The sequence below is a fragment of the Phoca vitulina genome, unplaced genomic scaffold (genome assembly GCF_004348235.1).
Source record: "Phoca vitulina isolate PV1807 unplaced genomic scaffold, GSC_HSeal_1.0 scaffold18, whole genome shotgun sequence".
NCBI lineage: Eukaryota > Metazoa > Chordata > Mammalia > Carnivora > Phocidae > Phoca > Phoca vitulina.
The window spans coordinates 23,995,686-24,012,515 of NW_022589721.1; the positions used below are offsets into that span (position 1 = coordinate 23,995,686).

A 16,830-nucleotide genomic window follows, 5' to 3' on the forward strand; every position below is an offset into this window, starting at 1 on the left:
GGGGTGCGAGGGGCCGCAAAACCACATACGTGCTCTTTGTCCGGGAGAAGGCAGAGAGATGGGTGAGAATAACTCCTGTGGGACCCATCCCACGGTGGGAGGAGCACAGGGCCCCATGCTGCCAGGCGCCCAGGAGGAACCCCTGGACCCTGCAGGGGCACAGCTGTCTCTGGGGCTCCAGCTCATGTCCTGCCCACCCTTCCAAAGACTGCTGTGCAAAGTCCAGCCCCTTCCTCCCCTGCCTGGACACCCACAGGATCCCCCGGGTGCCTTGGGGAAGGGGCTGGCTGAGGAGAATCAGGAACAGGAGGGCAGGGGCAGAGGACAGGACTGGCCAAAGCACTGACTCTGCGTCACAGCACCTATGGCCGCCCAAGCGCTTCTCAACTCCACACAACAGGAAGAGCTGGTGTCCTTATCCTCATTTTAAAGAAGAAGAAACAAGGTTAAGTGCCTGCAGTTCACACGGCTACCTGGTCTACCCAGAAGTCCTGACCGGAAGTCCTGACCACGGGTCTACAGCCTTGTCACTACCCGTCCTGACGCCCCGATGGTAACGTCAGTAATAGCGACCGCCATTCACTGAGCATCTACTAGGAGTGAGGTACGGGGTAAGTACGTCACTGGGATGAGGTCCATGACGTACATAGTACAAGTACCCTCCATGTTGTATATGAAGAAACACACAAAGTGGTACAACTAAGCCCAAGGTCAAGTAGCTGGTAGGGGTGCGTGCTGGGATACAAAGCCGAGGAGCCGGCCTCCAGGATCTGTACTAACCAGCCCCCCATCACCGCTCATCCCACTGAACCTCCCGGATGGGGGAGGATGGCCGAGGGCTAACAGGGGGCCTCCTGGACAGAACTTTCTGTAACTCTAGGACACTGCTGCAGGAAGAAACGAGCTAAACTGGTGTTACCAGGGCCGATGATTTTCAAATATAGCTTCATTTTACTAAGGCACTCCTTCCAACCACCGGTACATTTCCATGAGCCATCACTGGTACTGAAGGATGCCTCCGGCAGCCTCTCAGGGAATCCTCCGAGCTGTGAATGCCGTTCAGGTAGGCGTTTCTTTTCAGCACGGTGTTTAGCGGGACTCCTTAGGATTGGCTCTCAGATCTCACACTCTCAGACTTCATTGAGCCATAACAATCAAAATATCAAAGGAAGTTCTATGCTAGGGTAAACCACTGCATCTGTTAATTCCCTTTCCAGGTAGGAAACATTCCAAACCAGTGATTCTTAACCCTCTTACGTGTGGGACCGACTATGAGACCATTTGGGCTGCAGAAGGCCCCTCGCTCTGCTTCTGGCCACCCACTCTGCTGCCACACAGATGAGCCGTCACCCCAGGGGCTGCGGCCTGACCCTGGAGCCCAAATGTCCGTGTCCTCCTTTAACCCTGCTCTCTGGCCACTCAAGGTGACTCTCCATCTCCAAACACACTGTCTTTCTCTGCCTCCATAACTTTGGCCCTCTGTCCCTTCTCTCTGCAACACCAAACCCCTCCCACTCGTGGTGAACTCCTATGCAACCTGCAAAGAGTCTCTCCAGTGTCAACTTCTGGGAATTCTTCCCTACCCAGACTTAACCACTCCCTCCTTCCTGTCAGCCTACCACCATTCATCATTGGGCAGTGGTTAAGGGTGCAGATTTTGGAGCCAGACAAGCCTGGGTTTGACCTTCAGCCCCACCATCGCCCAGTGGGTATGAGCCTGGGCTACAGTGCTTTTTCTACTAAGCCTCAGTCCCCTCATCTATAAGATGGAAACGAAATAGTATCTACTCCACCAGATAGGTATGAGCATCACAAAAGATAAACTATGGAGTGCACAGTGTATGTGCTGGGCCACAGGGAGCATGACACAAATGGAAACTATTATTCACAGCTCTCTGATGGAATGCAACAGAAATGATGACGACCTACTCACTGAGTGAGCACCTCAAAGGCAGGGCCTGTGCCTTGGACATCATCGTCACCTCACCTGCTAGCCCGGCCTCTGGCATACAGTAGCCACTAGGCTCCTGAGGAATGACATCAGGGCCCCCGGCACTGACTCATCTGCCTCTCTGCCCACGGCTTCATTTCCCCCACACCTAGGGGAAGGTCTCTGTGGTTGGCAGACAGGAACCCCAGCAATCTCATGGCTAGGCAAAGGCCACATGCCATGCCTAGGAAGAAAAGCGTGACTTAGACACATTTCTGAAAAAAGGATAGCATTCAAGGGAGGAGTAGAAACACGGAAGCAGTTCAATCCCTTCTTCTCTCTTTGTGCAACTTGGAAAAGGACTCGCATGTACAAGAGATGTGTGTGAGACAGAGCCGGGGACAGATGCTGGGCCAGCAGGTGAAGGAGTTGTGGCCAAGACTCGGGGTCAGAAACGTCGGGCTAAGAGGCTGTGGACAGAGAGGAGGACACTGGCCCAGCCACGAATGACACACAGGCTCCAGGAGTCTTCTGGAATAGTGGATAAATAGATGAGACTTGGAGTCTGAAGTGAGTTCATACACCAGGTCTGAAGTGACTGGATTTGTGATTCTATACAAGCATTTGACTGCTCTGTGCTTCAATTTCCCCAGCGATAAAATTCAGACAGTGACCACCTCTATCGTACACAATGGCTGTGACGGCTGAATGATGGATGAACAAGCGCACGGCGCCTGGTACACGGGGAATACTCTACAAATGGTCGTAGCCGTTATTAATTTCTAGATAAGCATGCACAACGGAAGCAGGGGGTGGGGGGCAGGGAGCGGACATGAAAATGTACTGGGAAACTCAAGAAAAGGGAAGAACAAGAAATTTCTGTCTAGAGGCTCTTTTATAAACCAATACTGTTCCAATGAGCGGATGTGCATGCCTTGGATCAGACATTTCAAATGCTGAGTCTTTCACCTGAAGTTCTGGCCTTGAAATAGAAGGGAACCAATCTGTGGTATAGTTTTCCACTTATTATCTGTTCTACAATAAAAAAAAAAAAAAAAGCTTATACAACTTTAAATCCCAGTGACCAAAGATAAGGAATGTGATTTCTAGAGGTCATGTAGCCTGGGACTGGTAGAACCCAGATCAGAACCTGGGCTTCCAGAATGTTCTTTTAATGCATGTTATGGTTGCCCGTGATGTGTGCTGTCGAGACTTCTCTGAATACGGCCAAAGGACAGAGGTCCTGCGGTGAGCTGCTCTTAGGTATTAATTATACGACTCTCAAGCATGACAAGAGGGTTAATCTTATGGCCACCACAAACTGGATAATTAGTTGTATTTTTTTCTTTGCTCTTGCCTGTAAAAACCTCAGTGTCAAATCTGTGGTCTATTTCCAGCCACTGTATGTGATCTTATATTACACATTTTGCGAAGATATCACACTCTTGGACTTTTACCTTGTTACCTTTATTCTCTCTTTGTCCTCATTTCTTAATTAATTTTACTTAAATTGTGTTAAAATACGTGTTGGCCTATTATAAAAGTAGGTTATAAACAAATTATGTATTTCCAGAGGTGAGGTTTAATGACATGCCCCTTGAAAAATCAAAGTCCCCATACAACCCAAATCTGCCCATAAGCCTACTTGTTTTCTCATCAAAAGCCTGCCTTAGCAGTCTCCTGAGACAGATGGCTGAATTCATCACAATAGCGGGACTTGAGTAATGTGATGCCTGGGCTATTTCGGGTGCCGTGGACACTGGTGCTGGCAGGGAGAAAGCCTGGAGCGGCCTTCCCTGCACACCAGGGCTCCATGCTGCAGATGGACGAGGTGGCACAGCCAGGCGGAGGGTACCTTCCTGCCCGGCTACCTTTTCCCGTCTTTGCTTCATGGGCAAAGAAACAGCTGCTGACATGGGGAATGGCCAAGGAATCACGGAGCGATCACATGTAGAACACAGCAGAACATGGAGAGGGGGAGGAGTGCAAGCTCTCTCAGCCACACAGGCTGGTGACAGATCTTGGCTCCCTGAGTACCAGCCGTGGGAACTTGGGCAAGTGATTGAATCTTTCTGCGTCTCACTGTCCTGAAAGTTGAGGTCCCAGCATTTCCTACTTTGTGGAACTGTGGTTAAGAATTAGATTAAGTACCGGGGTGCCCGGCTGGCTCGGTCGGGGGGGATGCGTGTGGCTCTTGATCTCGGGGGTTGTGAGTTCAAGCCCCACGTTGGGTGTAGAGATTACTTAAATAAAACTTTAAAAAAATTAGGTAAGTACTATTAACTAGCCTAGCCCCATTTTACAGCTGGAGAAACTGAGGTATGGAACAATTCAAAAATAATCACTGAAAGCCACCAGGCTACCAAGTGGTAAGGATGGGTCAGAATCTGGGTATGGCACAGGTCCACACTGTGCTCTGAGACAGAAACAGCACATGCCCTTGTAAGGAGTTCAGAATGCCCTGGGAAACACAGGTGCACACAGAACCACCATGGTAACCCTGTGCCAGAGGGGCCAGACTGGGAGTGTGGGGGTGGCTAGACTGGGAAGGCCCCTTGAACGGGTCCCTGGAGAGCAGATCTTGAAGGATGACTAAGCATTAACACAAATGAGGAGAATATTCCAGGCTGAGGCACGTTATAAGCAAAGGCTCAGATCTTAGAGGAAAGAACGTGGTTCGGGAACCTGGTGTATCTATATGGCAAGCATGCTGCGGGAAGGTGAGGCCTTGGGGGAGCCAGAGGCTTGTACCTGTACCACCCCTCATGCTGGTATCCATTTCTTGGGCCCAGATCCTAATGACGGGTCCACAGAGGGAAGCTGTAGGCATCATAAATGCTGCCGAGGAGACTGATCTCCCCATGTGTTTTATTAATAGTCTGGATCCCGCTTCTGGCTTCTGGAACACCATGTCAGCGGGAAATAGGTAGGGACAGACCAGGCCTTTAGGTATCTCTCACATATGTGCGCCCACAACTAACTCAGAAAGAATGGCCCTGACAGTCTCAGAATTACTATTTAGGGCTGTTTGTGAGTGACCACCGAAGTCTGTGGCATGGAGAATTGTCACTAGGCCACAGACAGATTCTGGTTTTTGTCCCTCATGGCTGGTGGTAGGTGGGAGGCTCTCGCTGCGGAGAGCCACCAGCAGATGGCTCGGGGCCCCTGTCTTCGAAAGGCTCCCTGTTGGTGGCACCAACTCTCACAGAACGGTGACTCTGTTTCTTAATGAAAAATGCCCCTTGCCCACAAAAACAAAAAACAAACAAAAGACCAGCAGCTACGAGTCCTGCTACTGAGTGACGGGAAAGAAATCTAAGAAAGTGATTCCTAAGCCAGAAAACAGAAATTTCGTAAAATTAACTGTAGACCTACTGAGCCTGTAGGACGAATACAGGCACAATCAACTTTACACGGAAATAAAAACCGATGAACAACAGGATCAACGTTTAGTGAAACTGGGAAAAGGTGAGTTTATGATTTGTGGTATGAAAATCTGCACAGGTCTGACCTTCAGGAGAATGTTATTTGGGTTTGGAAAGTCCTCTTGGATGAAACCTGGGGACGTCTGGAAGGCGGGGATAGCAACCCGTGGACACGTCAAGGACACATGTAACACGCCGCTGTGTGCGGGAGCCTCCACTGCTCTTCCCTGGCTTGTCTCACCGGGGAGCTGACCTGTCACCGCCCTCCACAAATGTCTCCTCCTCTGCAGAGCCTTCCCCTGCAGTCTGACGCCGTTTCTCAGCATTTCCACAGCAGTCCGTTAACATGTCAGCCCTAACGGTCAAGAACTCCCTGGCTTGCCGGTCTGTCTCCCTCACGAGGCCGTGGGCTCCCTGAGCGGATGGGTCGAGAAGGCCCACACAACAGGCAGACACACATGCGCAGGGAATGGCCGACCACACAGACACGTTCGCACGCTCACTGTGGCGCCGCGGCCGGATGACAGACGGGTACCAACCTGCATAGGGGTGAGTATGGGTTTTTCCAAAGACTCCAAAGAATCACAACACCTTCGTATAGGCTTTTGAAGAAGCCCTCTAATGCATTCAGCTGAATTACCTATCAGTTACGATCAGAAACCCAAGGGAAAAGAAGCCACAGTGAAACTCATGGGCAGAAGGAGGTGCCCATGGGAATGAGCACGCTCCTCTAGCAAAGGTTCTCTTTCTCTCCATGCCTGTCAGGGGCCTGACCCCCCTGGGCGCCGGGGAGAGACTCTTGGTGCTTGACTTCAACTGCTGGTGGGCTAGCGAGGAGTTCTGGGGAACTAAAAAGGTAGGAAAGACGGAAATTATGTGCCTTGTGGATATAAATTTGTCTGCGGTCAATGTCGCTAACTGACTCTGTGCACATTTATTCATCGTCAGGTGATTATGGAGGACCTACTACATGTGGGCTCGATGCTAGGCCCTGCAGACACAAAAGAGAAGACAGACAGAGTCCCTGCTCTCGTGGAGCTTACATTCTAGAGAGACCAAGAAGCCAAACACAGAGTACTAATCCACAGTGATAGGCGGTCTGAAGGAAATGGCGGGGGAAGGAAGCTCCTTTACAAAGGGGTCCGGGAGACAAACGTTGAAGCCGGGAGGGACAAAAGGGAGCCAGGCTCTCGAAGCGCAGGACACAGCTGCAGGCGTGGAGTGGCCTCAGGAGGGAGAGCCCGGTGTGCTTGAGCAGTGAGGAGGCCGTGTGGCATGAGCGGAGGGTGGGTGCTGGACGGTCAGCCCCTACACCCTGCAGGGCCCCCCAGGTCCTGGGCCAAGGAGCTGGCGTTCACCCTGAAGCACACCAGGAGAGCTTTAAAGGTGAGAAGTGACTGTGTTTGATTTACGTGTTGAGAAAACCTTCTGCCTTATATTCTGGCTGCTGTGAGAATGGATGACTTTGCTTTTCTGAGTCTCCGTTTCCTCATCCGTGAATGAGGTTGACCATACCCACTACACAGAGCTGCTACTGTGACTGAAAGAGATTTATGAGCATGGTACCTGGTGCCCAGGAAACGCTCAGCACTTTAGTACTGCTCTGGCTTTTAAATGACCCTAAATATCTTCTATGATGCTTCTTGGCCTTGGGTACAGTCTCCCGCATATGTATCCAAGCCCTCACCCGGCGTGTGTGCAGGCTGGCCCGTTTGCTGAATGCGCAGGTGCCCGCTGCCCGCTGCACCCCACGCACTGCCTGGCCCGGGCAGCGCTGGCCCTGACTTTAGGATGACTTACCCCAAGGAACTGCGCCTTTGTTTGGGGGCCCGTGAGGTAGTGGGCTGGGAGGGTCGGATAGGGTTCTCTTGTGTCCGGGTGGTGGGGGAGGAGGCCTCTTCTTGGACAGGGTGGAGCTGCCACTAGAGGTCTGGGTGCTTAGAGGGAGTGTTGAAGGTGGGCCAGTTGGACCTAGAAAGGAATCGAATGGGGCAGGAAGGTTAATCCCAGTCTCAGAGACAGAACAACCAGTATGCAGTTACTTCCACACACATGTGGTACGGAACACAGACAAAGCGCAAAGCTGGATATGGCCAATTCCATCAACTCAGCAGCTCACAAAGAGCGGTTTCAAAATTGCTGGTAAAATTAAAAAAAAAAAGAAAAATCACAATAAAAGAAAGGGAAGTGTGTGCTTTTAAGGGAATGCCCATCCCATGGAATGCTAATGGGTTTAAGATCCTCATTTAGGTACCATGGGAAAAATAAAACATACATTTTAAATGAATAACTTGGTGGGACCATCACGACATCCATGGAGGAAGAAGGCACACAGCACTGCTAGCAAAATCAACGGAGAAAGAACAGAGTAGAGACTAACCCTTCAGGGGGCCACAGGGTGGGACACGGAAACGTTCACAGGATTTTTCTCTCCACTACAACTTTTTCCTTTAGTCTGTAATCTTTGCCTGAAGTTTTTTTTTTTTTAATAACTTTTATCAAGAACGAAGGATCCAATGTAAAGAATTCCTTCAAAAAAGAGAAATTCAAAAACTCTTTTTTTCCTTCAATTCTGAGTTGTTCTAGAAATCATAAACCACCTACTGGAAGCCTGAGTTAAGTTACACAGATTAGACATTGATGCCTGTAGATTTAAAGAAAGACTCAGCTTTCTCCAGAGGGAAAGACGGGATGGCAGTAACGATTACTATTCCACACACACACACAACCACTACTGCAAAACCTGACTTTTCCGACCTAATGTTTTAAGAAAAAAATGGAGTTTGTTTTCAAGAGCGGTTACAGGATTAGTATTTATGGTATTAGTTTTGTTTATTCAAAGCGATGCTGAGTGGCCGGTGGGTGCCAAGCACTGGATACCGGGCACCGTAGCAAGTGTCTCTTTATGCAGCATTCCCAGGTACACAGTTTAGCTGTGTTCATGGACAACTGTTTCTGCAAGCAGTTAACGAAAAAAAAAAGGGAAGGAGGGAGAAAAAAAAAAAAAAACAAAAAACACTGCCACACCAAATTTTTAACACAGGATAGTAGATACCTGGTGATCCAGAAAGGCTCCAAAAGAGCTTTTTATATTCTGTGTATTAAAAGAAAAGCTTAATTACTGCTGGCTTCCTTCCTTGGTAAAATAAGCCTTGTATTTCCCATTACTGACTCCTGGTCAGCACCAGCACTGATTTACACCAGTGATTCTCAGAGACAGTCTTGTTTTGGAAATCAATACTGACAACCTCAGTAAGATCATCATCTGTTTTCGGATACAATGGCCTGAGCTCTACAGGTTACCCTCTCTGTCCTACTGATGTGATACCTCACGAAAGCCTTACTCTTACTCCAAATTCCAAATTAGCACCTGGTTATGGTACCAGTCCCGCAGTTTCAGAAATGATTTCATAACAATAAAGTGACTATTACTATAGCCTTGCATTTGTATAATGATTTGTACTTTTCAAAATGTGTTTGTGGGTTTCCTGGGTGGCTCATGTCGATTGAGCATCTGACTCCTGGTTTTGGCTCAGGTTGTGATCTTGGGATTGTGGGCTCGAGCCCTGCAATGGGCTCTGCACTCAGCATGGGGTCTGCTGTAGATTACCCCCCCACCCCGCTCCTCCCCCTGCTCACGCACGTGCATGCACACTCTCTCTAAAATAAATGAATAAAATCTTAAAAAAAAAAATAATGTATTCATATTCCCCTTGATTTTTCATTATTGCCCCCTTCTGCAGTCAGGAAAGCAGGAATTTGGAGTGTGTAAGGTTTCCCTGCCATGGGGTGTGAAGCCGACAGTGCAGCTCTCTGGGAATGGCGCGGTGCTCGCTCGTCTCACGCTGCTGTTCCTGAAAGCCAGGACTGGGCTCTGTGTGCTGGGCACAATAGGAAAACAACCCTGATGACAACAGCCAATGCTCAGTATTAGGAAGTGTAACTTTCCTCTTGGAAATACACGGAGAACAGAGACTAGACAATGATGAAATTCTCCAGTACTTTCATCTTTATCGCCACCTAGGGATCTTCTGAGGCAGTGCATCTAAAAGTGATTGCCTAGAAACAAAAACGGCCAAAGACAAGGCACTAACAGGCCTGTGTCTCTGAGCAAAGTTGAATGTGCACCTGATTTCAGGAGTGATCCGACCACAGAGTCGTCCTGTAACCACAAACTGAGCAAAATCCAGCCTCCCGAGCTAGCATTTCAGAAATGAAGGCATCAGTGTTCTTTGCAGGATTATGTCCCTTTGTTTCACTTTCTTCATCTGTAATCAGATATTGATTATTGTTTCCTTGTTTACTGCCTGTCTCCCCCACCAGACTGTAATTCTACCAGAGCCAGGATTTCTCCTAGTCTGGTGTACAGTAAGCTGCATTTAGTAACATAGTATTGGATAAACGGACGAATGAACTGTTACTTCTATCTTTTTAAGGAAAACAGAAGGGTTTCACTTAGGGTGACCAACCAAATACTAGAAATAGGGGAAAACAGCAGGGTCATGTTAAGTTTGAAAAGAAATATTCAATACTGTAATTTCACAGCCAAAAAACACACACACAGACCCACCTATTGTTTCGTAATAGCAGCTACAGAAAGGGAGGTATAACAATTTGGCTGGTAGGGCACGAGTTAAAAAAAGACTGAAAAACACTATATAAGGTCCCAGAAAAGCAGACCTAAACTTTAAAGATCTCAGGGGTGCCTGGGTGGCTCAGTCGGTTAAGCGTCTGCCTTCGGCTCAGGTCATGATCCCGGGGTCCTGGGACTGAGCCCCGCATCAGTTTCCTTGCTCAGTGGGGAGCCTGCTTCTCCCTCTCCCTCTGCCACCCCCCCTGCTTGTGCTCTGTGTCAAATGAAAGATTTAAAGATCTCAGAAGACTTTTAAAATTAGTAACTAGTCTCAAATGCTAAAAGGGATGTTTTATGCACAATAATCTAAGTCCTGGCTTAGGAAGGAAGCAACTCTGACAGGATAAAGAAAGCTAAAACAAAACAAAAGAGAATAAACACAGCATCAAACAAACACAAGAACTGGTGGGAGGCAAGATTAACAGGGTGGGGAGGATTGGAGGTGAAGCGGACGGCCTGCAGGGGCCTGTGGAAATAAGAGAAAATGCCCCACTCCTCATTTGCCACTAATACTGTTATGTCCAATTATCTTCTTTCTTAAAAATATGGCTCTAAAAAGCTTCCAGAGCTGCTATAAGTAAGTCTGAGGTGAGTGAAATCATTAGAAGGTCTTCCCAGAGGAGACAGCCTCGGCTCTTCCCAAGACGGTGCGCCTCGTTCCACAATCCCGTGAGCCCTCCCGATCACTCTGTTTGGATGTTCTCCTGTGTCTTCAGCTCCAGAGATGCCCACTGGACTCCTGGGGGCTTCCTTACTACGAGTACCTCCGGGTCATCAGTTCGGGGAGGCCCTAACTGAGGTCTATACCTCAGACGTGTGCCCAGCACGTGGCCAGGGCTCAGGAAGCTCGCACGCGAGGTCACTGTCCATCTCGAAGCCACTATGCTCACTCTGGGCAGTTTGCAAGGCTCTTGTTCTACATCCCTGGGCCCAACCGTTGGGACTCACAAAAGGCTGTGGCTATTTCCTGAGACCTGCTGTTCCCTCTGTTCACTAAAGCCCCCTTACGGGACAATAATATACTCACAGACTACAGAGGTGGTTTAAATGAAACCTCATCAGATAGGACTCGATCGTCAACAACAAGGAAATGAATCTACTTAGCCTGGAAAAACTGTCCTTCTGCAAAGCCATGCATGTACACTGAAATACATATTTTTAAAAAATCCATTCCTAAAATACATATTTTTTAAAAATCCATTCCTAAAATCAGCATGCTTTTCAAATCTCCCTCTACATTGCCTAAATTCTGTAGAGTCACCATTTATGGAGTATCGTGTGCCTGATCTAACACTGAGGAGAGGTTTATACACATGATCCAGAACTGCCCTTGCAAAGCAGCACTGCCGTCATGATCATCTGCTTGCAGGGTGGTGAGACGTAAGGCTCAGAGAGTTTAGGAAACTAGCCACTCACACACATGAATCCGGCTCTGTGTGACTCAAGGCTGGACGCTGATCCTTGATGGTACCCTGCTCTCCTCCTGGGAATGGCCCTACGTCCTCCCTGGCCAGAACACTCGGGCCCAACTGTGTTCCCTCCTCTGCTCTGCACCTCATCAGTGAAGGGTCAGCCCAATCAGAACCTCATCCAGAGCCTTCTCTAACCCATCCCCTTTCCGCTGGGACAACTGCTGTTACCTGTGACCTTCCACAAGGCTAAATGGCACTCAATGTTCTCTACGTTGCATTATAGCTGAATTTTCTCTTCTTTCCCAGACTGAAAGCTCCCTCGGGGTAAGATTCATGTCGTCTTCATGTCTCTCAGTGCCTGGCACATTCTGAACACAATACAAGTCTATGGAAATCATTCATGGCATAACTCAGGAGGATGCTTTTTCACTGTCCTTGTACATTTGGCTTTTAGTAAAACAGAACACCCAAAGGTCTGCCATGCCGGGAGGTCAAATAAAAGTACATCTTTGAAATTTTAAGTAAAAAAAACAAGACTCAGAGGATGGCTTTAAAAACTGTCTTGACAATTTTTGAAAACATTATTTGTAGAAACACAATGTACATATTCTAAACACGCCATGCCATCTATAGTAAGTGATAATAGCAGAAATTCTATCTACACACAACCCTGGACAAGACAAATGCTTTTCATGGTGTAGAGCTGACAAGTCTGTTACTTGAGAAAGTTACAGATGGGACACCTGGCTGCTCAGTCAGTGGAGCTTGAGACTCTTGATCTTGGGGTTGAGTTTGAGCCCCGCGTTGGGTGTACAGATTACTTAAAAATAGGTAAAATCTTAAAAAAAAAAGGCAGACAAAGGCACAGTGTACTTATGGTGAGAAGGGCCCTGCGTGTAGCAGGAAAGCACTACCATCACTGCTCTCGGGTGGGGAAACAGAGGCACGGCAGGTAACGCAGGACTGACCGCGTGCTGCACACGTGGGCACGGGCTACTCCCCAGCCTTCAGACTCCTTCCAGGACTCCAGGAAGTAACAGCACAGTGCCCGCATTCAAGGGCCTAAGGGTGGTTCTTACACGGCTCCCCAGACGTCTCCGTACGCAAGAGGCACAACACGACTCCCTCTGCTTTCCACACCTGGCAGTCGGGTGCCTTGTTAGCGAGCCTGTGCCCGTGGCCACACCTGAGGGCAAAAATCCCAGACACACTTTCAGCCCGCAACGTGGCCAGCGCAAGAGGACAGATGCGCCATGCTTTAAAAAGGATCAGGGGAGATTGATAAAAATAGGCAAAAAAAAAAAAAAAAAAAATCGACATGGGTCAGGGATGACAGCCCATGGGATGTTTCAATATAGAGCCACTCAAATGGCTATCTTCCTATGAGGTTAAGAAAACATCCAGGAAAACTGTAAAGTCTCCAATGTAGGAATAACACTGATACTAGGAAAATATTTCCTAGGCCAGCCGCCATCATCCCGCAATGCACCTCGACGGCGGCAGCCTCATGTCCTGAGGACGCCTCCTCTCCCTTCCTGCCCCTCCCCGCCCTCTCTAATGACTGCCATGGGCCTCGAATGAAAGCCGCAGAAATGCTGTCTAACACGCTCACACATCTCAGACTCTGTAGAAAGACTTCCGACAAGTCAACAAGTCAACCATCACACCCCCAGGATATCTGGAGTAGTTTTAAGAGTGTCCCCTCCTGACTCCGGCCACACATTTCACAGACCCCGCTGCTGTTTATTCACTCAGCAAGCACGGACGCAGTGCACTTGCTCCACACAGGGCTGCGAGGCCAGCTCACTCTGTGGCACCCGGGGCCACCCCGCACGGCACATCTTGCAGCTTTCTCTCCCTCCTTCACTGTATGCCCAGGGCCCAGCCCATTTGTTAAACCGAATGCATGCAGTAGGATCAAACAAATTCCCATCCGTGGGATGCTCGCTATGTGCTAGTCACTACAGACATTATTCCGTGGTCTCTAAGCAGCGAGCCAGCAAGGTACACGCCCAATCCTGTTTTTCACACGAAGACCCTGAAGCTCAACACCATCAGCTCAATATTAAGAAGAGCCCAGGGCAGGGAGAGGATGAGCATGTTCGCAGAAGGAGCCCCATCTCTCGGGGAGGGCCAGGGAAAGACGCTTCCTGGGGGAGGGGGAAGGGAGGCTGGCCCCACAGCTGCTCACGGCTGCCCAGGGCCCCGCAGCGTGGCTCACAGACGGATGTGCCTCAGACGGCGTGGTGCTCTCCCGCACTGCTCTGGGTTCTCACCTAAGTGGGGGGGGGTGGGGGGGGTGGCACCTGGTTCGCACTCTCCGTGACACGAGCACCCACGAGTGAGCACTGCCCGGGGCCGTCGGCCGGCCAGCACCGTGCTGACACTGTGTAGACCACCTGCTGGTGGCTCAGACCGAGGTTTGCAGCCTGCCGGAAGCAGGAATCCACAATACAGTCTGAAGCGCAGCCTCAAGTCACACGGGTATTCGCCCGATATTCACAGGTGCTGCTTCATGCCAGATTCTACGGTCCCGACTCCGCCAAGAGACGGGAGGAAACTGTTACTGACATGTCAGCGGTTCGGGTTTCAAGGCTTGAGAAGTTAGTTCTTTTAGGTAAGTCAAGTAAGCTTCCTGAGGCCAGATTTATCCCTCATTTCTCATTCGTTCACCTAACAAATGCTTTCCTTGAGCACACGATGCCTGCGTCACACCAGCTCCCTTCTGAGCACCTGCTCATTTATGAGACTGGGGGGACATCACCGTGGCACCTTTTCTCCCCAAAGGAGCCGTTTTTAGAGCGAGGAGCTACGGTGGGTGCAGTGTCAGCAGCGGGCCCTCCCGGGGCGCCGACTCTGTGCCAGGCGCTCGGCTAGATGCTCCCTCTACGCCTCATTCACCTGTATAACATCCCGTGTCAGGCCGGTCTGTGTCGCTGTTAAAGATGTGCAACCGTACGAGAGGAGAAAACCGCAGCTCTCCAGCTTAACGTCACTTGCCAACAGAGTTAAATCAAACCAGCCAACCACAGCACGCAGCGTCTGCCTCCAGCCCCTGCTCTGGGGGACGGGTCGCACGGCACCATGCTGCTGCCCATGTTCCTCCGTGTTCTAGAGACGTCTGTGGCCACAGCCCAACAGTCCCAAGGGTGCCTCTCCCAGGACTTCAGAGCTCTGCCTGTTACAAAATGCTTTCTCCACATACTGTCTTACTGGATCCTGAGGACAAGACCATGAGGAAGGCAAGACAGTGATCAAGCACCTTCCTCAACGTGGGAGAAGAATAAACCAGAAGGTCTGGTTTGGCGAGTCTTAAGGGCCATTTTTACTTTCCACCCTCTAACAGCCACTGTGTGGCCCGAGATCAGTTCCTCACCCTTTCCCAGGCTCAGTTTCCTCAGCTGTACAATGGGCAGCAGATCACCTTTCAGCATCCTTCCAGCTCTCTAAAATCCAGGTTCTAGGACATTAATTTTTCGCTCAAAGATGAAAAACAAACCAGTTTTGGCAAGCTTGAAGAATTTCAAGTCTTAACAAACATACGTAAAGTGCGGGGCGGGGGGCAGGTGCTGATCATGAGGGAGAAACGTCTGCATACTTAAATTAATCTTACAGCTTTCACTGACTCTCACCGGACTTCACATCTGAAGAGGTTAGGCAGCAAAATGTGTCTAAGGCTCAAGGGTGGTGAGTTTGGGGTGCTGAACTGCCAAGTCTCCCCACTCCGACTGGAGCCCTGCTCAAGCACAAGGGGGCTTTGCTTGACGGCAACTTAGGTCAAACTTCCCTGCATTCTGATGAGGCAGCTGGAGATTCTTGAAAATATTCCTGTGCTGACTCAGAGTAATTCCTTCCTCTTTTCCCCTCTGTACTCCTCTTATTAGGGGGGACTAATTTATCCTGAGTGTCTGCTATCCTAGGATGCCTCGCCGGAAGCTGCCATCCATCCAAGCCCTAAATTCAGTGTGGAAATGACCACTGTTGCAAGCAGAGACCTCGACATCACTTCCACAGAAAATGAGCAAATCAAACGACAGATTCAAGACGTCCTTGTTTTCATGCAAATGGTCCTACCGGTTCAACAGAATGAAATGGAAAACACATAAGGGCCACAAAACAGAGGAGAATTATCTCCGCACAGAGTGTCAGCTGATTTTCAACAATGTCTTCTAAGATCTCCATTCTAAGCATTACCACTTTTCCAAATATAAGGGCACGCGAGCCAGGCTAGCTGCAGGGCACAGGTCCCTCCTCAAGCCACTTAGAAAGTCAAGGGGAGCTTGTGCTGCCTCGTCTCTCTACATCTGATGTCCCCCTATGAGCAGCCTGGAAGAGCCCTTGGGTTCTAGTAGAGACGAATTTCTATTCTCAGTGTCAGGATTTTGGGGGGTGGGCCTCGGGGGAAGTAGCTTGTCCAGGGCTGATCACAGTTGCTGCCATGGGCCAGTCGCTGAGCACTTAGCAGCTGGATCACTTAATACGTTTGGTCTTTGTTTTCTGGGCCTCTGGTAAAGCGCTAGTTGGAATTTATTCAAGGCAGGAGACAGATGCTTGGCATCAAGTCAGACAGAATATTTTATGGGTTTCTGTGGTCCCTTGAGATAAAATTACAGAAAGGGGTGGAGGGAGGTGAGGCAGCCTCTTGGTCCCCAGGACACTGGTGTCCTTCTCTCTTGTAGACCTTCTCCAAGATTCTCAATTACCTGGAGGTTCTCTGAACAGGTACAGGCCCACCCTGTCTAGACAGGTCATCACTATTATGTTGGTAACCACAATCACGGGATATGAACCCTTCCAGAGTTTTCTTCGATTATTTTATCTGGTCTAAAGGTTCTTTGTGGTCCTCTCTGGGGTACAGAAAGGGAAATCTCTGGTCTTATCCGACTGCTACCCTGATAGGGAAACAGGATTATGCAGAGGTGGGGCAAGGCAGTACTCTTACCGCGCCGCATGCATCTGCAACTTGAGCGGTTCGTGTTTGAGTAAGAATCTGAAACCTTATTTACGTACATTCTAGCATACTGTATGGAAGGGTAAGAGAAACACCGGCGGGTCAAACCACTGGCTCACGTGTTGTCACTCTTCCGTTACGGTCGCTAGTTATCTTTGATGAGCACTGTTTAGGCCAAAACCTTATTTTAACATTTCTCCACTACTTTATGATCTATGAGGCCATTTGGGGTCTCTCTAAGAACACAGCTCCCATTTATAACACTATTTCAATGGAGAATAAGCTCTGAAAAAACACTGTTCTGAATAAAGCTCACAATTCTCAGAAAATAGCCCCAGTGTGATTCAAATAGGCATGGCATTGTGTACGGAGGGGCCCTCGGAACCTGTGTGAGCACGGGCTGAGCACACAGGGAGAAGCCTGCACTTGCCTTCGCTGGCTGAGAGACCAGACCCCAAGCTTCCCCCTGGCTCGGGTGA

General features: G+C 49.4%; 1 protein-coding gene across 10 annotated transcripts in view; it reads right to left on the reverse strand.

The window, feature by feature from the left end:
• Window positions 1-16,830, reverse strand: part of ASAP1 (ArfGAP with SH3 domain, ankyrin repeat and PH domain 1) — a 344,878-nt gene that overhangs the window by 14,980 nt on the left and 313,068 nt on the right. For 6 of the 10 annotated variants that reach the window (XM_032415481.1, XM_032415484.1, XM_032415480.1 and 3 more), the window contains 2 exons: window positions 8,411-8,449; window positions 7,156-7,326 (listed from right to left, as the gene is read on the reverse strand). The exons of 2 other annotated variants lie outside the window; for them this stretch is intronic. In XM_032415481.1, coding sequence (XP_032271372.1) covers window positions 7,156-7,326; window positions 8,411-8,449 — 210 coding nt within the window. The remainder of the gene's footprint in view (window positions 1-7,155; window positions 7,327-8,410; window positions 8,450-16,830) is intronic. 2 more of the 10 variants (XM_032415486.1, XM_032415485.1) reach the window with 1 other exon arrangement.